This window comes from Moschus berezovskii, chromosome 14 (assembly GCF_049115385.1).
Source record: "Moschus berezovskii isolate FMDL1 chromosome 14, NW_MosBer_1.0, whole genome shotgun sequence".
In the NCBI taxonomy this organism is placed as follows: domain Eukaryota; kingdom Metazoa; phylum Chordata; class Mammalia; order Artiodactyla; family Moschidae; genus Moschus; species Moschus berezovskii.
The window spans coordinates 18,267,543-18,288,963 of record NC_142473.1 but is presented as its reverse complement, the minus strand read 5'-3'; the positions used below and the strand labels follow the sequence as shown (position 1 = coordinate 18,288,963).

Below are 21,421 nucleotides of genomic sequence, written 5' to 3'. Positions count from 1 at the left end.
AAGAGTAGATAATAGCTTCTCTTTCCAGAAATTAGGTAGTAGCTCCTTGAAAGTAAGGACTTGTAATTTCCTCCTTTATCTTACAGAGTGCTCTATAAATGTTTGTTGGACTGAAATTTTGATCAGAAATTAGAGCAATGCCTGTTGGCATGGAGAATAGGAGACTGGGAGATTTATCCATATTTTTGATGTGGGCAGTGAAGAAGGAGCAATCTTTGAATCCAAGATTTCTGTTGTGGATAAAGGATGGTGTGATTAAGACATTATAGGAAAACTGGGGTCTTTCCAAGAAAGATAATTTAACTTTGGCTGTGTCAAATTTGAGATGCCTGTGAGTTAAGTGGAGGTGACGAGTAAGCAAAGGAAAATAAAAATGAAGTGTAAGAGAACTCTGCACTGATGAACTCAGACATGAACAGGTATACAATAGTGAATGACGCCATGTGTATGGAAGGATTTCTCTGGAGAGAGTAGAGAGGGAAGAGGGTACTGGAAAATAGCACTGTTTAAATGGTGACCTAAAAAGTGGAAATAGCCAAAAGGGTAGAGAGATACCAAGACAGAAAAATACTAGGGAAATTGAAAAATGTGTACTAGAGATTTGGGTCTCCCCCTCACCCTACTTAATCTATAGCAAACGTGCTGATACATTAGTGATAGAAAGAAGTATTCTAGATAACAAATAGACCCAACTCTGTTGTTAATGGGGTGATGCTGAGATCTGCTAGGCTTAATGCAGCCCAGGTTATGAATGAATGACAAACTGGGATTGTAAAGAGGACAGAGTCTTTGTTTTTGTTTTTTTAGTGCTCCTAGATGTTACTAGAGTTTTCAAACTCTAGCATGTTAGAATCACCTGAGGATCTTCTTGGATCCATGGCTTTCATTCCAAATGTTCTTTGATATTTTTAGTTTACTTGTTTTTATGGGTTATGTTCTGGGCATTAGGATTTTTTAAAGCTCACCAAATAGTACAGGAGAAAATGCAGCAAAGGAAGAGGATCACTGACTGTCTTAGGCAAATGGAATGAATTATAAATTACTAATAGGAGGTTTAATCTTGTTAGGTAAAGAATTCAAGAGGTTGCTGTCATTTGTTTCTAATTTTAAATTAATCATGGAGACTTTCCTGGATACGTTTACTGAAATTATCTGCGTACCATCTATGTACCATACACAGTATGTCGCATTGGAATTTCAATTATGAATAATAGGTTCTTTCTTTCCAATATGGAGTTCACATTTCAGAGATGATTAAGTAAAGTTTAAGGAAAACTCAATATCTGTCTTTAATGCTAAGGTTTCCAGTTTTCTCTCATACTCAACTATCCAAAATGTATTTAATATTTCAGATGTGTGTTCAAGGTTACTGAGGGTGAAGAGGATAAAAAATTTAAATCTAGTGTTTGCTGTGAAAGGTCTGTTAGTGAAAATAAGCAAATATGTATGACATTATATTTCATTATGTCACTCATTTCCGTCTTTCAGTATTTGAACATACTTCTTGTTCTAGAAATGTATTTCCCACTGTATCCCTTCCCAGTAAATATATGAAGTTAAAAAAAATCTCTGAATATTTCATTATTCATTTCTACGTAGAATATTTTTTCACTCAAGGGTCTTTCTATGTAGTGTAGTTATTTGAACATAAATGATGCAGTGGTACAAGAGCTCACTCACATATTTTTCTACGAGAAAAGAGAAACAAGACCAATCATTTGGTCACCTAGAATTTTTTTCTTTTATCTCTTAAAGTGAAGATATAATGTAAGTTATTTAGTCATCTGGATCAAAAAAAAAAAAGCCCAGTTAAAAAACTGGAAAAGGATGAAATAAAAATTTGTCATATTTCTTACTTGAACTCTTTTTGTGTAAAATTTCATTTTTGACATTGAAAATGTTTTCAGGGATGTGTGTGCATATGAACTTAGGATTTTATATATTTTTAAATATAGGTCATTGATAGAATAAAGTCATTTTTTGTTTTCACAGTACTAGATTTATTTAATAAAAACTTAGAATGGCACGCTGCTGCTGCTGTGGCTAAGTCACTTCAGAATGGCAAGAGCAGCCAATAAAAACTTAGTTATAAGAAATTCCCAGTATGAAATTAGCTTTGGCAAAGAGAAATCTTTTTGGTTTACAAACATGCAAGGAAGGATTGAACAACCAAGAAAAGAATGGCAGATACACAGATGGGCTTTAAGAACATTGGAAACCAGGTACTCCAACATGGCCAATAGTTTCTTTCCATCTGTTTGTTGTTTTTTGTGGGTTTTTTTTTTTTTTTTTTATTCTAGCTAACTTCACTCTCCCTAGCCACAGAATCACTTTTTCCACATATCGGGAAACGTGGCTACTGATACTTGAGTTGTAAGTTGACTTCACCTTTTTGGACCAGAGTCCAAAAATCCAAGAAGAGAGCCGTTGTCCAGGCTTCGTTTGAGTGCCCTTGTGGTTCAGTCAGCTGTGGCCAGTTTTGTGAGAGGATACTAAACGAACACATCAGTTATAGCCATGTTGATGTAAGAGGAAATTACCAGGAAAAGAGGTGAATAAGACAAACAGTTCACTATACTTATAGTAAAATAAAGTAATGAGAAAGCCAAGGAAACAAAATTAGAAAACATAAAATACAGTGAAAAAATAGGGCGACCTTTATCACATATGATGACAAGTGTGACTGTGTTTGAAAAAACAATTCAAAAGTCAACTTATGCTCAAACTAAATGACACAGATTAAAAGTGAAAAGTTGGCAAAGACAAGTAAGGAACATAGCAAATAAAAAGGATGATGGCAGTATTACTGTCAGACAGAATAGTGTCATAGACAAATAGCAGTTTTGTATAACAAAAGAAGTAAATAAAACTCAGCTTTAAAGCAAGAAAGGGAAATACCTAGGTGCCAGAAATACAATGAATTTAAGGGTAAAAGCCTCAGAGACACTATTAGGAGTCTTGATAGCATATAAAAGCCTAAGGTATTAGGGTACAGTAGGGGAGAAGTTGGGATTTTAAATCCATGTAGCAACTGTAGATAAAAACTTGAGGCCCAGACAAAGTGACTTCCTTTGCAAGTCTAATTGGAGAAAAGGAACTGGACTAGTCCAGCCCCCTGGCCTGGGAAGGAGGCTGTGGTAAAAAGTCCCCTGTGGTATGTCAGCCTAGGCTTGTTCTGTGTGCTCTGCTAAGAGAATACTTGAAGACCTGAATAGAGCTGTGCAGTGTTCCTCAGTAGAAACTTTAATATTATAAATATCATTTAAAGAATAATGTGTGAGAAGTGCACTTTTTCTTTTAATAGAAAGCTTCACTCAGATAAAGGATGGCCTCACCATATCAACTAATAACAGATTGTAGAGCTATAAAAATAGGAAGTGTGAAGCTGGCACAGAAATAGATATTAGTGGAATAGAAACTTCATAGACAAAGATATATAAAGATGGAGTTCTAGAAATGTACCTATAGATTGACATGGAGAAGTACTAAACTTATGGATTGTAGTAGTTGGAAGGAAATTCATATAATCTTAACTACTTTAATTATCAAGCAAGAAAAGAATGAAAATAATTGAATATTGTTAACACTGCTGTATGATATATAGGAACTTACAGTTATATGAAATTCATATATCAAAATATTTAAATTTTTAATAGAAATGCAAAATAAAATAACTGGAATAACCTGGGTTTCTTAATCAGAATGGCAATGACATTGTAATTAATAATGGTCTGTATTGGCAAAGACAGGTACCTCTGGTAAAAGTGTAAATTGATGCAGCCTTTTTTTAAGGTATTTTGCTTTATTCAGGAACCTTTAAATATGAATATTCTTTGATCTAATAACTTTTTCAATTCCTAACTGATCACAGGGAAATAATCTCTTAAGTAATGACCAAAATTGATAGTCATTATTTCTTGTTAGCAGTTCTTCTCTTTGTTGTATTTGCCTTCTACTGTGAATATGTATAATTAGAAGCTTTTTGAGGGGCAGAGTGCTTAGGGTTTTTTGGAGATCAAAAAAATGGTCCTTTTTGTGCTTGTGTGTGCTCAGTCATATCTAACTCTTTGCAACCCCATGGACTGTAGCCCTCGAGGCTCCTCTATCCACAGGATTTTCCAGGCAAAAATACTGGAGCGCTTTGCCATTTCCTTCTCCAGTTTTTGTGCTTAGCTGTTTTTTACTCTATAATTGGATTCTGCATGTGATCTTATTAGTAAAACAAAAGATTGATCATTAATAATATGCCTTAGCACACAGTTTGTGGCTTTTGTATGATTAGCTAAATATTTTTACCATTTTATAAAATCCTTGAAATGTTTTTACCATGGCAGCATTTCAGAGATTCACAAGATATCTTTAAATAGATTTTTTAAAACAATTATCGTGTGATCATAATTAATTCCCAAAGAGTGATCCTCCATCAATTTTATTTTTTATTTAGATGAATTTATTCTTTTTCAGTAAACTTTTCCATGGATAGTATCTTATAGTATCCATATTTGTATTTGACAGCTATATTTTCTGCTCTGAAGAATCTTCAAGATAAAATTCGACGTTTAGAACTTGAAAGGATTCAGGCAGAAGAAAGTGTGAAAACCTTGTCTAAAGAAACAATTGAATATAAGAAAGTATTGGATGAACAGATACAAGAAAGGGAGAATTCAAAGAATGAGGAATCAAAGCACAATCAAGGTTTGTTTAATTATGAGGGAAATAAAACACTATCAAAATAAGTATTATGAAATTACTCTTTAAAAAATTACTCTAAAAGAAATTCCACATTAGTGTTTTCTGGTACTTAGTGTCTTCTAGCACTGCAAAATTGCATTATATTTGAGTGCATTTTGAGGAACAGGTGCTGATGGTCCTGCATTAAAATTATTATCTGAATGCAAGGCAGACTAGACTAACATGCAGAAAGTGAATGGCTTAGATCCTCTGAAAACGCTTCTAGAGGTTTATTATATATACTGTAGATTCATGTTAAACAGTGTTAAACTGTTTTGTGAGTGAGCTAATTTCTGTTTTTCTTTTTAGAACTGACATCTCAGTTGTTAGCTGCAGAAAATAAATGTAATCTTTTAGAAAAACAATTGGAATACATGCGGAACATGATAAAGCATGCAGAAATGGAGAGGACATCTGTATTAGAGAAACAGGTTTGTTACTTCACAGAGTCATTCTCAAGAAAAGTTAGCTGTAGAGAAGATTAGGTAGATATAAAGCCCTTTTTATTCAGTGAGGACTGCTGGTGCTGCCACAGATAATCCATTCTCCCTCTATCTTAGTAATAGTACCCATCATTTTGAAAATCTGCTAGTGGAAGCTTTGAGAGAAAAGTGGTTTGTTTTCTTTCAGCAAAGCTGTAAAGAAGAGTTTGCTGTTTGGATGACCCTCATACACACTGACGTACCCTCTATAGCTTCTGCTTTGGGACAGTATAATAGCCAAGGACTGAAATTACTTGGGATCAGTTATAGTGTCTGAAGATTCTATTGTTCTCCTTCATTGTTGTTGTTGTATTTGGTAGAGGTTTACTTACATTGGAAAAATACTGTCACTTGTGTTTTCAAGTCACGTTAACTTCTTTGTACATTATAAAAAGCATAATAAGCATATTATGTACCTCTCTGCTTCTTGCATTTTGTTTAAAAGACTCAAGTCAGGTCGCATGTTTCAGTTCTTTATACTCTGAAAAGTTCTTCACAGTTGTTACTTTAGCAAAAATGTTTTGCTCTGTCATATCAGAGGTATTTTTATTTTATTTAAGTAACCTATACATTTGTGAGAGAACATCTTCAACATCAGCCTCAAATAAATTTTTTAAAACATGTCTCATTTTCCTATTGTAAATCTAGAATTTGAATTCATCATGAATACTTTTTTAGCATCTTAATTTTGTTACACAGAAATTGAATATTTTGTTGGACAATCTGCAGTGTGAAAGAAATGGAATGCTTTCCACCTCAGTTAGCCTTCAGTCATAGTTGGAGATATTAGACCTAAAAGAAATACTTGATTGCATGACAGTATTTAAGAGAATGTTTCAGCAGTTCTTTAGTGTGAATTATATTATAGTTCTCTTTACTGTGCCATTGAGTTTATTGTGACCTTATATTGTTGCCAGTTGGGTCTAACATTTTTATGTAATAGTTGGAGTGGGGAAGGAGGTGATCTGCCACATGATTGGAAATAGCCAAGAATGTTCAGTAAGCAATATAGTAATTCTCTTTATTAGGATATTTCAGTTCACAGGTTAGAAAGCACTATAAAACGGTAGTGAGATGTCTAATAATCTATTGTATATAAATATGTCTTTGAATTAAGCTCTATTTTCATCAGTAAACTTTGAATAATTCATTTAATAAGAGTGGTTCCAGTACTGAAAAAATGTGATTTGTGCCAATTTTTAACTTAAGGACAGTTACTATCCATTAAGGTGGGTAGGAGGAAATTGGTAGTTCATACAAATTCCTGAGAAATGTATTGCTTTGTATTACTTTGTCATATTCAAATTTCTATTAGGGTGATGCCTATTGCTGTAGACTTATATATGAAGATACACTGTTTACAAGTTCAAATGCTTAGTGTTTTGACTTTTTATTGTATACTTCAATTTAGCTTATTTCCACGTCTTATTCTAGTTTAATTATTCTTATTCTAGTTTATCCTGTGACTGTCAGTCATTAACTCTGATAGGTGGCAGTCCTTAACTATAAACCTCCGAAAAGAAAAAATGATGGATGCTTTGCATAGAATTCAGAGGAAGTGTAAATGGTAGATACCAAAACCATGACTATTGCCTTAATTAAAACTGTTTAAGAAAACCAGACGAATTACAAGTATTTGTGTGCAGCCTGTATGTCACGTGAATACTGTCAAGAGTATTATCACTGTATAGAGCCACATGTTATGATAGTATATGATAAGATTTCACTTGTATTTGTTAACATTCCTATGGTTTCATCTTAATACTGTTTTCCTAGAATTTCTCTGCACTACCTAAGTAGTTCTGTGAAAAGACAAGTAGCCTATTATACTCTGTATTAGTTTTTTCAGTTTTTTGTCAGATTATCATGCTATATTATCATGCTATATTTAATATTGTTTCCCAGGTATCCCTGGAAAGAGAACGACAACATGATCAAACGCATGTTCAAAACCAACTTGAAAAATTGGACCTTCTTGAACAGGAGTATAACAAGCTTACCACAATGCAGGCCCTTGCAGAAGTCAGTGAAAATTTCTTCCTCACCAGTGCATAATATTAGTTCTTTTGTAAAATTGGTCATTTAATAATACTAGATATTTTATAGGAAAGAAGTGACTTTATAGCAAAGAACCATAGGAATATTTTTTTTAGGAAGAAACATAAATTTGAAGAGAAAGTTCACATTTTACAATAGTAGTTACCTAAGGAAGTTCTTGAAAATATTGACAGATGAAATGTTTTTCAGTATCCTTAAGGCTTGTATCACTTTAAGTTTTCTCTGAACTAATTTTAGTTTTAATTGATTCATTTGGGAAGTACTTAATACCACTGAGACTTTAAGGTTCCAGATCCAACTTCCATGTAGCCTACAGGCCTGCATACAGAGGCTGTGTTCTTTGGCTATGGATTTCGCTCATAATTCTGTTAAGTCTTAAGGCAGAGTCATGGATGCTGGCAAGCCCAGAGCCATTACTAGGGTGAACTCACAGGCTTATATTTACCATGCTAATTATTAAAATTTTACAAATACACATTGAAACTCTTTTCACTATTACCACTTTTAATATTTTAATATTTTTATCACTAGAAAAAAATGCAAGAGTTGGAAGCAAAACTCCGTCAGGAAGAACAAGAAAGGAAACGAATGCAAGCTAAGGCAGCCCAGGTAAGTTGAAATGTAAGCTGGTAGGCTCGTCACATTTCCTGCTATTCTTTATATATAAACAGATGTAGATGTGGACTGCTTTGATTATTTATATTTCAGAATGGTCCAGTATATAAATTTGCAGACTTTGCATGTGAAAAATTGAAACGTTTTTATAGGCAGATAGTAAAAGCTGAGCAATTCTTTAGGGTTTTCCCAGTTGTGGACTTTCAGCCAGCTTTTTTTAATCAGTAGACTAAAAAATATCAGAATCTATACACATAATCATATAAAACTTTACAGTTGTATAAAACTTCACATTAGTCACCATTGGAAATGTTTGAAAGCCTCATTCAGTATCCCATCTTGTTAGAGCTCTTTGGTGGCCTCCAGACACCGGGTCAGTAGTGAAGGTAGTGGGCTGCCCAATAGTTGGTGACCTGTACTAATTCACTGAAGCCACCATATGAGGAAAATGAACTCTGCCGATTCCTAGCCCTGCAGTGGTCACCAGGTGGGATGAGTGAGGCAGTGTGATGATCGGAATTTTTCTCAAAAACTCAGACAATTTTGTTTCATAGGCAGGTTTGAAAACCACTGTCTAGACAACACACACATACATATGTATATAATTATATTTTTTAGGGAAAAGTTGAAAACAGCAGCCCTTTTTGAAATCCTTAGCAGTTGCTTATGGAATTTCTACTGTATTAAATTAATGTAGTAACTTAGCTTCTAGAGAAAAGGGCTTGATTACATTCTCTGACATACCATCCACTTCCTTTGGACATAGACTTCCAGTTCCTTTTTCTTACATTAAGTGTATGAGCTGTTAAAACAGGAAGGGTGTACTTTTGTTGTCCAGCTGCTTTGTGTCTAGCACTGTTGTATATGCTGTGTGTGACAAGAAAGTACTGAAACACTGGTTGAATTAAGAATATTGGCTGTAACTCACTAGATAAAATGTAAGGACCTACCTCAATAAGGAACTAAAAGGAGCCAGGCTAAGTGAAAGGACAAATTATAGGACTGTACTTCAAGATAAAATGAGAGCGTGGTATTGATTTAAAATATTGGACAAATGTTCACAGAGTGACTCAAGACATAGTTCCATAGCTGTGACAAGACATACTTACACAGCTGTGATGTGTTTTTTAATCTGCACTATGTGATACTGCTATAGGTTTTGTATAGGCCTTTACATGGCACTGAATCATAACTTTTATTTCTTCGGTATTAACTTTAGACTCTCATATTTTTCCTAGTTGCAGACTGGTCTAGAAGTAAATAGACTTATCTATGAAGATAAGGCAACTTCATGTGTTCCTAGTACAAAAAGAACTAAAAAAAAGAAGTCAAAACCACCAGAAAAGGTATGAAAAAAGAACCATAAGGTACTGGTTATTGCTTGGCATAGTTTATGTGAAAGTACTCATAAACCATGTGGTCCTTCGATCTTGGATGAGTAAATCTGTTTCATTCTAAGTTTCTTCATTGGGAAAATGGGGATAAGTAATACTTACTTCTAAATTTTAACCCTAACAGTGAGATAATGAATATGAAAACATTTCAGAACTACATAGCACTGCACAAATATTAGTTATTATTCAGTATTGTATTAATTACCCTTTGCTCTTAAAAGTTTGTGTGTGTATATACACATATGAACATCCATATAGACACAGAATTTCTCTACTGAGACTGTAACTGCTGTTTCGTCAGGTACTATTTTTTTCTTTCTTAGCCTTTCCTTAGGGTAAGATGTGTGTTGATAAGTATTATGAGGAGCGCTGGCCGTAATGCCAGTAGAGATAAAACAAGTAGGAGCCCAGCAGGTACCTGAAGTTTCAGGTTAGTCTTATACAGGCAGCTCTTATTGTCATGTGAGTAAAATTGCTTTCCTTTTTTTCTCTTCCATGCAGAAGGGTTCTAGGAACTATTTTGCTGTACAGCCGCATTATCGATTATGCTTGGGTGATATGCCATTTGTAGCTGGAAAGGTGAGTTGGTTGAACTCTGAATTTTTTTGTACAACTTAGATCTTTGAATTAAATCCACTCATTTGCCTGTACCTATAAATGGTGAAAACTTATTCTGCTTTTTTACCAAGGGATCCTAGTGTTGTAGTGTTGTAAGAAAGAGATGGAAGAAAGTTTTATAGGACTGGGGCACAGGGGGAAGCTTTGGTGGGACACTTGAAAGCAGGTGAAGTGTATCTGGAAGGAAGTAATGAACGAAAGCAGAGACCCTGCTTGGGTGAAGGTGTGGTTATGGATAGGAAAGGAAATGGGAAACTGTGTATTTGTAGCACTGGAATTTTCATATCAGCCCTGTTGATTTTTATTTGGGTATAGATTGAAGACATTTAAGTGAAAAGAAGTCACATCATCTTTGTCCTCACATGCTTATCACTTAAGGATTGATTCTCCAAGAAATCGCCATATATAGACTTGAATCTTAAGTTCCTATTTAGTGCTTAAAAATGTGGAGATGGTAATTTTGTCAAATATCAGCAAGTACTTGGTAATTTCTAAGAAGTGCTTAACATTGTGTTAGTTTATACCACTTTTTTCATTAATGTTTGTGTAGCTGGCTGTTTCAATAGCTTGAATACCCAACTCTGGATAGTGAGTTTGAGAGGCTTGAGGAATAAATTTTATTTATTTATTTTAACCCACAGTAAATTCTCAGTGAAAGCTTGGAAAAGGAACAATTTCCTAGCTTCTCCACTTGTCCTCTATAGATGTGCATGGCCCAAATCATTCTTTAAAAATTTTGCCATTGGCTGTCTTTACCTAAATTTAACCTTTTCTTGGATTGCAGATATCTTTTGACCTACGTTTTTTCTTGTATCTGTTGCTCCTAACTGTGGTTCTGCTTTGCCATAGAATCTCTGAGTTGCGTTGGAAACAGTTTCTCAAAGGATGACCAGCTGTTATCAGAATCATTGACTATGCATTTGAAAAAGCAGATTATGAAGACTTGCCACAGTTCTCCTGAATCAAAACTGTTTAGGTGTGGGGCCTAGAAAGTGTATTTAATTGGTGCCCAGTCTCAATCTGATGTTCAGTTATATTTGGAACCCTTTTAATAACAGTTCCCAGTCCAGTGTTTTCCTTATGTAAACATTCAGCTAATGGGCCTGGACTCTGTCCAAACACCCTACTGATGAAACCTCATTATACCTCAGACAGCCCTTCACATTTCTATGCGGCTTTACTTGGAAATGCTTAAGTGACATGAAATCTGTTGCTGTAAATTCTACTCAGTGGGGTTTTTTCTGCTCTCAGGGATCCCCATAGATGATGATGATATAGATGACCCAAATGAACCCTTAACTATATGAAAATTTTAAAACTTTTGAAGATAGCTTTATTTTTATTCTTACCTCCTTCTTCTAGGTTACTAAATCTTTTTCTTCAGCGATTCATGATAAGATGTGCTTTGTGAGTTTCTTAACCACTTCATCACTCCATTCCTTCCTAAATCGAATATAGGCCTCTCAATTTGTGACTAGCATAGAATAGAGTGTCATGTTCTGGAGGTCTGGGAATTCAGCTTAGTATCGAATTCATGTTACAGGGAAGCCATAGCATCCCTTTCACTCATTAATTCCAGAGTCAACTAAAGTTGACTTTTACTCAAGTCTTTTACTTAGTCTTAGCATCAGCCTTTCTAGATCCTATATTTGTGGGATTGAATTTTTTACACAGAATTTTTAATTAAATGAATCACTGTAGGAATTGATTCATCCTTCCCATGTTAGATTAGAATCTAGTTCAGTTTTCTATTGTATTTGTATTATCCCCAAATTTAATTTGCTTGTCTTTGGTAATTCCCATTGAAGTCATTAATACAGAGATTGAACGGGGCAGGTTCAAAGATAGGGTTTTTCAACCCAAGGTCGTCTTGTCTTTTTTCAACTTTTAAAATTTTAATTGGAGGCTAATTACAATATTGTAGTGGCTTTTGCCATACATTGCCATGAATCAGCCATGGGTGTACACGTGTCCCCTCATCCCAAACCCCTCCACTCCCCATCCCATCCCTCTGGGTCGTCCCAGTGCACTGGCTTTGCGTGCCCTGTTTCCTGCATCAAACTTGGACTGGCGATCTCTTTCACAAATGGTAACACACACGTTTCAGTGCTATTCTCTGAAATCATCCCACCCTTGACTTCTCCCACAGAGCCAGTACAACAGTGTTGTGATAGTTTCAGGTGCCCTGAGGTCTTTAGAAGTTATAATTTATACTTTTTGTGAAATATTATTCAAACAGCTAAGAAAGTGCTGTCAATTTGAGTATATCCCAGTCTAGTGTGAAGGCCAGTTATTTTAATTTATACATTTTCATAAACTTAATACACTGGTAAAATGCAATAAAAGTTAACTGCCAACAAAATACAAGTTCCAGTTTTTTCATTTCTAAATTCAATAGACATAAAATTATCTTAAGGAGAGTCAGAAAAGTAACAGAAAAAAGAATTTCAAAATTCTTTAAGCTCTTCTACTTCCTTTGTCTTTCCATGTGAATTTTAGAATAAACTTCTCTACCAAAAATATGTCTTGCTGGGATTTTGATAGGAACTGTGTTAGTTCGGGAGAATTGACATCCTTGTTGATAGCTGTGAGAATGGTGTGTCTCTTACTTATTTATTTAGATCATTGATTGCTTTCATCAGGCCTTTCAACATGTTGGTCCCATACCAGTTTTGTTAAATTTGTATTCAATTTTTTTTGAGCAGTTGTGAATTGAGTTTCAACTTGTTTCTACATTATCGTTAGTATATTTGGGCTTTGTATGTTAATCTTACATTCTGTGACCTTGCTGAATTCACTTATTAGTCCTAGGAATTTTATTTTTTTATTATTATTTACTTAAGCTTTTCTATGGCCTCACTGACTCAATGGACGTGAGTTTGAGTAAACTCCGGGAGTTGGTGATGGGCAGGGAGGCCTGGCATGCTGCATCCATGAGGTTGCAAAGAATCAGAAACGACTGAGCAACTGAACTGATTGAACTGAAGCTTTTCTATGTAAAAAATCATGTCATGTGTAAATAAGGATAGTTTATTTCTTCCTTTCTAATTTGTGTAGCTTTTTACTTCTCTTTTGCATTATTGCACTGGCTAGGATTTCCTGTATCATGTTGTAAGTAACAATGATGAGAGTGGACATCCTTGCCTTTTTCTGGTCTTCAGGGGAAAGCATTCAGTCTTTCACCAATAAATACGATATTAGGTTTAGGCTCTTTGTCTATGCTCTTCATCAACTTGAGGAAATTTTTCTCTGTTCCTAGTTTGCTGAAAGTTTATACCCTTAATGGGTATTGGAGTTTTTCATATGCTTTTTTTCATCAAGTGATAATGGTTATGTGGTTTTTCTTTCTCACCTTATTGATATGCTGGATTACATGGATTCACATTCAAATACTGAACTATCCTTGCATCCGTAGAATAAACCCCACTTGGATGTGGTATATGCATCTTCGTATATTATATACACACTCAGTCATGTCCGACTCTTTGTGACCCGATCGACAATAGCCCGCCAGGCTCCTCTGTCAATGGAATTCTCTTGGCAATAATACTGGAGTGGGTAGCCATGTCCCCCTCCAGAGAATCTTCCCAACCCAGGTCTCCTGCATTGCAGGCAGATTCTTTCTTTACCACCTGAGCCGCCAGGAAAGTTATATATATACATATATATATATATGTAAACTAAATTAAATTTGCTACCTAACCATAAAAACTAGGGTAAACAAAACATCTGCTTAGCAGAGTGGTTTGCAAACCTGGCTGATCAGAATCAGTTGGCAAATTTTAAATGTACATTCCTAAGCCCTGACCCTGAACTGACTGAGTAGGGAGTGCTGCCCAGGAATCTGCATTTTAAACAGTCTGTCTAGCTGATGCTTATGGAGCCAATTTGGCCCAACTGTCTGTTTATACATTGAAATTGCACATTGAGACAGTTGTTTAGTATTCAAAACAAAAAAGTTTTGAGAGGGCTGCCAGGTTTTTCCTGTTGTTTATATGACAGACATGAACTAAGTGCTTCCTACTAGAGGATAGAGAAATGAATATGGTAACAGTCTCTATCACCTGGAAGTACTTACACTATTTAATAGGTGAAATAGACATGCAAATACAGTGAACAATCTATTGTAATAAATGCTGTGATAGAAATAAATGCCATAGGTCATCTGAGACTAGACCAATTAATTAACTGGAGGTTTTAAGAAAATATTTGCAGATATATATTTGAACTGTGTATTTTTCTTTTTAATGGTATAAAAATTGGCACATGAAAGAAATGGCATGTGCAAGTACAGTTTACTCAGAGAGTGGAGAGCAGGTAGGAGACAGTGGGACATAAGGCTGAGGTGTAGAATTTGCAGCTTAGTGTCCACAGGGCCTTGATTTCTGTGCTGAGGAGATAGAACATTTTAGAGTCAGCGGGCCTAACGTCAGAATGTATTAAATAGGAGAAGAACATGATCAGAGTAATATTTTAGGAGGACAACTGATAGCACTGTGGAGCTAAGAGGCGGGGAACAGGGGGACAGACAGTTGGGATGTTCTTCCGTAACTGACAGAGGTGGGCACATGAGCCACGTGCGTGACAGTAGGGCGCAGAGTAAGAGGCAGACTGGAAATGCACTTGTAATGTTGGAAGTTTGTATCATAGGGTTTTTGTGGGGAAAGAGTCTTTTTACCCAGGTTAGGGGGTAAAAACATTTTTCCAGAAGATGTGGCTTCAATTACTTCTCATTTCTTCAGTCCACCAGCCCCAGCCACGCGGTGGTAGCCAACGTTCAGCATGTCTTGCATCTAATGAAGCAGCACAGTAAAGTCTTGTGCAACGATCGAGTAGTCAGCAGTATTCCTTTGGCAAAACAAGCGTCTTCACGAAATGGGAAGAGCAAGAAGTCAGCAACACCTCCCTCCTCTAGCAGTGTTAATGAAGAGCTGTCTGAAGTCCTGCAGACTTTACAAGATGAATTTGGGCAAATGAGCTTGTGAGTTTCAGTGTTTCTTTCGGTTTTGTTTTTTTTTAATTCTATCATATTTAAAGACTTCAAGAAATATTTACTGAGCACAATCATTTTACCAACCACTCAACAAGTTGCTAGGACTTTAAAAAATAACAGCTCTTCTGGGCGAAGTGTCTCCTTTTTCTATTACTGTTAAATGTTTTGAAGACCAAGGTTTGTATTCAAGTTTTTTCCTTGTTTGGGAGCTGGTTATATTACGTTTATCTACACGTAACTGGTAAGTTAGGACATGAGTGCTTGAAGGACAAGAGTCCATCTCTAGACTTTGCTTTTCTACAGTGTGTAATGCTCTGGGGGGAGATAGGTAATGAGTGCTCTAAACTCTGCTTCCTTTGCCTCTGGTGCCCTTTTTGGACTTCTTTACTATCACTAATAATTGGAAAATTTGCTCTATTTAAAAAATTGAGTCCCTTTTTAATGGGCAAAGCAGGGATCCCATGGTGAGGGAGATGTAGTGGACTTAGCCATGTAACAGAGGAAACCTAACTAAGACCTCTTCTATTTTTTGTCTAGTGATCACCAGCAGCTTGCAAAACTTATCCAAGAATCACCAACTGTTGAACTGAAAGACAACCTAGAGTGTGAACTGGAGGCATTAGTGGGAAGGATGGAGGCAAAGGCCAATCAAATAACTAAAGTTCGAAAATATCAAGCCCAGGTAACTGTTTTCCTTTACTCATTTCCAATGATTAAAAAACAAGAGTGAAACAGAACAAAAAACCCTTTCCTTCAAATATATTGATGACATTGTATCATAGATAGCTAAAAGAAATATTTCCTTATTGTAGATACTTAACTAATTCAGTTCATTAGTTACTAACAATTGGTGTTAGGCTAGGAAGACACTGTCTTGTAGTCTCTTTGAGTAGATTTTATCATCTGAAATACATCTTCCAAGTACTGAATATATTTAATATTCTTACATGAATGACATTTATCTGTGTTTGGCTGCACTGGGTCTTCATTGCTTTTGGTGGGTTGTGGTGTGTGGGTTTCTTGTGGTGGCATCTCTTTGGCGGAGCACAGGCTCTACCCATGGGCTTCAGTGGTTGCAGCGCGTGGGCTCGGTAATTACGGCGTGCAGGCTCAGGAGCTGTGGTACACGGGTTGCCCCGAGACATGTGGAATCTTCCAGGAACCAGGGATTGAACCTGTGTTCCCTGCACTGGCAGGCAGATTCTTAACCACTGGACTACCAGGGAAGTCCGTTTTCTGTACATTAAATTTACCTTTTTCTAATTGAACACCAGCAGCAATTTATTTAACCAATAGCTAAAGTAAAAATAAAGCACCCTGTTTGAAATTATTCTAAAAGAAAGATAATAAAATTAAAAAATCCTTTTCATAGTACTAATACATAACTATTTCATTCCATCTATCCAGAACATGCTTCTCTCTGCTCAGACTAGTTTTAATAATGCCTTTCTCCTCATTTATTTAAAATCCCTCTTGTCTTCCATTACCCGTGTGGGAGTTTTTTGCCTCCTTCTTGACTTCCCCCCAAACCTTCTTGCTTCTTATATACCCTGTTCTGCATTTGGCAGCATTATCTTAAACTTCCAGAATCGATGTTTTTCCTCTTGTTTACGTTTTTATGTCACTATACACTAGTACAATAGGTTTTTGAAGGCTTTAAAAAAAAAAAAAAACCCAGCGGGGGAAAATATATATGCGTTTTAGTTAGTATGAGAGTTAGAAATACCAGTTTTTCCAAGCATATGTTTTTATTAATTTTTCCTTTTTCTTCCTTGCCTTGGTTTTTTGGTATAGTTGGAGAAACAAAAGTTGGAGAAGCAGAAGAAGGAATTAAAAGCCACCAAAAAGACTCTTGATGAGGAAGGAAACAGCAGCAGCCGTTCTACAACCACGGGGACCACAAATAAGAAGGACTTTGCCAAACCGAGACCTGGAGAAAAAAGCAGGAAAAATCTTCAGTTATTGAAAGATATGCAATCCATACAGAATTCATTACAAAGCAATAGTTTGTGTTGGGATTACTGACTGGTACCAGGTCATAAATTTTATTCACATAATTTGTACCTCATCAATCAGATATTGACTTTCCAGGTCTCATACTCTTATGTTGGAATTAATTAATAGCAGGCATTTAGGGACCCAAGCTTCATTACACAGGCTTCTTGTGCCACATATCACAACTAAATGTTAAGCCATCTAAACAGAAACTGGGGGTAGTTTTTAAAGGCCAAGAAGCCACACATACACTGTTTCTTTGTTTGAGATGAATTTGCTGTACTGAGATATTGCACTTTGTAAACAAATTACCAATTTTTTACTTGTGGGTGTGATTTTTTTTAATAGTTATATAAGTAAAATTAGGTTTAAATTATCGAAGTATGAGGCTATCCCATAGGCAGGGTGTATTTGAAAAGTCTCATTTTTAAATGTTCCCTGGCATGAATCACCTGCTTTTGCTTTTCAATACAACCATTAAATATGCTCCATTTCGACTACTGATGGAGATTTTCTATATTTAAATATTTATACATATTTAAGAGGATTGCTTTATTTTGCTTTTTGACATTACAGACATTGGTCACTATTAAATACACTTGCATTGATGTTAATTCACCATTACAATTTTTAAAGATGCATTCATTTTAAATCAGTTAAATGTGAAAATCACAAAAGCATTTTTAAAACTATAAACAAATTGTTAATGACGTAAATGAGGTTTTGGAATGAAGAGAGAAAGGGAGGTGTTGTAAAGTATATACATATGTATTTTTAGATAATACTTGTTTGTAATCATGCTATTCATTTCGAGGCATTATGGTTTTTAATCTTAAAATCCCTTGATTTAATTTTGTGTACAGTATGAGTGCAGTATTAACTGTACACATGTGACTGTCGTCGTTAATAATGTGAATCATAGTTTTGAATAGTTCAAGACATGTTAACTTTATAAATTTGCCACTGAAATCAATAAAGCAGCTTTTTTAAGGAAACACTGAAATTTTCCTTAGCAGCCTGTTAATAAAGGCTTTGTTGTAATCTCTCAAAAAAATACATTTTTAAATAGAACATTAACCTCTTACAAGAAACAATAAGAATATATGGTATTTAATACATAATTTATTTGCCTTTTTCATGCTTACATGGAAACCAGATCCAACTAAACTGAACTGTCTCACAGTATATAAGATACTTTGTTGTTAAGTCTCTCAGTCACGTCTGACTATACAGCCCCATGAACTGCAGCATGCCATGCTTCCCTGTCCTTCACTACCTCCCGAGTTTCCTCAAACTCATGTCCATTGAGTCGGTGATGCCATCCAACATCTCATCCTCTGTCGTCCCCTTCTCCTCCCGCCTTCAGTCTTCCCAAGCATCAGGGTCTTTTCCAATGAGTCAGTTCTTCACATCAGGTGGCCAAAGAATTGGAGTTTCATCTTCAACATCAGACCTTCCAATGAATATTCAGGACTGATTTCCTTTAGGATGGACTGGTTGGATCTCCTTGCAGTCCAAGGGACTCTGAAGAGTCTTTTCCAGCACCACAGTTCAAAAGCATCAATTCTTTGCACTCAGCTTTCTTTATTGTCCAACACTAACATCCATACATGACCACTGGAAAAACCATAGCTTTGACTAGATGGACCTTTGTGGGCAAAGTAATGTCTCTGCTTTTTAATATGCTATCTAGGTTGCTCATAACTTTACTTCCAAGGAGCAAGCATCTTTTAATTTCATGGTTGCAGATTTTGGAGCCCAAGAAAATAAAATCTGTCATTGTTTCCCTATGAAGAGATGGGACCAGATGCCATGATCTTCATTTTTTGAATATTGAGTTTGTAGCCAGCTTTTTCACTCTCCCCTTTCACTTTCATCAAGAGGCTTTATAGTTCCTCTTCACTTTCTTCCATAAGGGTGGTATCACCTGCATATCTGAGGTTATTGATATTTTTTCCGGCAATCTTGATTCCAGCTTGTGCTTCCTCCAGCCCAGTGTTTCTCATGATGTACTTTACATAGAAGTTAAATAAGCAGGGTGACAATATACAGCCTTGATGTACTCCTTTCCCAATTTTGTGCTAGTGAACATACTGACTAGATGTTAAAGAGATTCCTTTTTGCCTGGGGTTGAAACGGAGTTCTAGGATTTTATCTAGACAAGCAGCATGAAATGCAGTGGCTAAGTGGTCACTAAGCCTATTAGGCCTTTTACTGCACTGATCATGCATTTCAGGACAAAGTGGTGGGTGGCGTGTGTACAGTGCTGTGGTGGTACAGAGGGAGGTGGGGCGGGGCAGAGAAGGGAGTGTTGAAACAAGGATCATTCCCTGGAGAAGGCGATGATTCCTAGCCTACACAACAGGAATGACCTTGAGGGAGAACAGTTCAGGTCCACAAGATAAAAGCAAGGATGCAGGAATCTGCACTTTACATGGGAGAATTGGGACCAGTTGAGTAGTACTTGTACATAAAAGTTGACTTTGTGCCAATGAGAGTAGAAAAGTAAGCAGACAAGTGCCAGGAGACTCAGGAGCTTTGACTTAACCACACAGGTTTGTCTGTAAATTTCATATCCCTAATTACAAAGGAGAAAGTAGACCTGTGCAACCAATAGTCAGATAAAGTTAGAAAACAGTATAACTGTAGATATAAAAAGTGCTAAGACTGCTCTCCCCAGCTTCCAAACACACCCCAATGGATTACCTTTTAGTTCTGTTAGGAACACCTTTATTACAAGTGTTTGTCTGAAACATTTACATGCATTACAGGATGGGTATCACTTGCATGTACTGAAATACTGCTGAATACAGTACCAAGTAGCTTTGTTGGAAACAATCTTTATTATGTCTTCCTAAATACTTAACTACACGCATTTCAGAATGGGTGAGTATCACTTCCAATCCCTGAAATGACACTGCTGGAACACAGCTTGCAAGTAGCTTTGTTAGAAACATCTTTATTGTAAGGAGGTTTTCAAGTTGAACAAATGTGACATGTAACATTGTACAAATTCAGGTGTATAGTGTGTTATTTGATACATTTATATATTGTAATATGATTGCCACTGTAGTGCCATTTATCATACTATATAACTATAGTTCAATATTGTTGTCTGCATTCATTATATTGTGCATTATTTCTATAGACTACCCTTAACATCAGTCTTGTCCCTCTAAACTCCATCTGCTAACCACTATTTTAGTGATTTATGTTTGATGTTTTTAGAGTCAACATATGAGCCCATACAGTGTCTTTCTCTGACTTAGCATAATGTACTCAGGGCTCCTCCATGTTGCAAATGACTGGAATCCTTTCTCAAGACTGAATAATATTCTGTGTGTATATATCCATTATTTGTATCCATTCATCCACTGATGGATTTAGATTGCTTCCATATCTTGGCTGCTGTGAATAATGCTGCAGTAAACATGGGAATAATGCATTATTTTCTTTGAAATCCTATTTTCATTTACTTTGGTTCTTTACCTGGAAGTATGAGATCTATTTTTAATTTTTTGATGAGCCTCTGTTTTACATAATAGTTGGACCAGTTTACATTCCTATCAACAGTATACAGTTAACCCTTGAACAGCATGTCTGCACCCACAGATCCAACCTCAGATCATGTAGTACTGTAATACCTGATGACTGAAAAACATCCCAGGGGCCTGCACAGTTCAAACCTCTGTTTAACTGGCAACTGTGTAAGGGTTCCCTTTTCTCCACATCCTCACCAGCCAGCACCTGTTATGTATCTTCTTGATGATAACCACTCTAACAGGTGTGAGGTGGTACCTCATTGTGGCTTTTATTTCCATTTCCCTGCAGATTAGGCAGGCTGAACATCTTTTCACGTGCCCATGGACCACTCTGATGTCCTCTTTGGAAAAATGTTCATTTAGTTTTGTCCGTTTTTCACTTGGATTTTTTTCATTATTACTAAGTTGTATGTTTGTTTAAATATATTTTGGATATTACCCTCTTATTTAATACAGTAAGTGCCCTACGTATAAACCTTTTCCATTCCAAGAGCACATTCGTAACTCCAATTCGTAAGTACAACAAAGTTAGCCTAGGTACCCAACTTACACAATTGGTTATACGCCACTGCTTTTATGCTTTGCTTCTGTACATCCTGGGCTTGAAATAAAGGACTGTATACTATATGGTAATGAACAGCAAAGTACACAAACGCACAACCACTTGTAGAGGATGCAGGCACATGATTATGTACGCCAGACACATGAATTTAGGTGATTGGACCTGTGAAGGCCTGTTTGCATCTTTGGGAGTTCCCAGCTTGAAGCTTTGTTATAGAGGGGACTTTCTCTATGTGGTGTGTAAAAATTTTCTCCCATTCACTAGGCTATTTTTTCACCTTTTGTCTCTTTTGCTGTGCAGAAGCTTCTGAGTTTTATGTAGTCTCCTTTGTTTTCTGCTTCTGTTGTTTGTGCTTTTGGCATCATGTCCAAAAAAAAAAATCATTGCCAAGCCCAATATTGAGCATCTTCTTCCCTTCTACAAGTTTTATG

The 21,421-nt window shown here is 36.0% G+C and overlaps 1 protein-coding gene across 1 annotated transcript in view; it reads left to right on the top strand.

The window, feature by feature from the left end:
- CEP57 (centrosomal protein 57) overlaps positions 1 to 20,743 on the top strand; it is a 41,820-nt gene extending 21,077 nt beyond the window's left edge. Inside the window, exons 3-11 of the mRNA XM_055422911.2 lie at positions 4,516 to 4,695; positions 5,041 to 5,162; positions 7,119 to 7,235; positions 7,803 to 7,880; positions 9,125 to 9,232; positions 9,782 to 9,859; positions 14,641 to 14,879; positions 15,429 to 15,573; positions 16,686 to 20,743. Of these exons, the coding sequence (XP_055278886.1) occupies positions 4,516 to 4,695; positions 5,041 to 5,162; positions 7,119 to 7,235; positions 7,803 to 7,880; positions 9,125 to 9,232; positions 9,782 to 9,859; positions 14,641 to 14,879; positions 15,429 to 15,573; positions 16,686 to 16,916 (1,298 nt within the window). The 3' untranslated portion in view covers positions 16,917 to 20,743. The remainder of the gene's footprint in view (positions 1 to 4,515; positions 4,696 to 5,040; positions 5,163 to 7,118; positions 7,236 to 7,802; positions 7,881 to 9,124; positions 9,233 to 9,781; positions 9,860 to 14,640; positions 14,880 to 15,428; positions 15,574 to 16,685) is intronic.
- Positions 20,744 to 21,421: the final 678 nt, after the last annotated feature.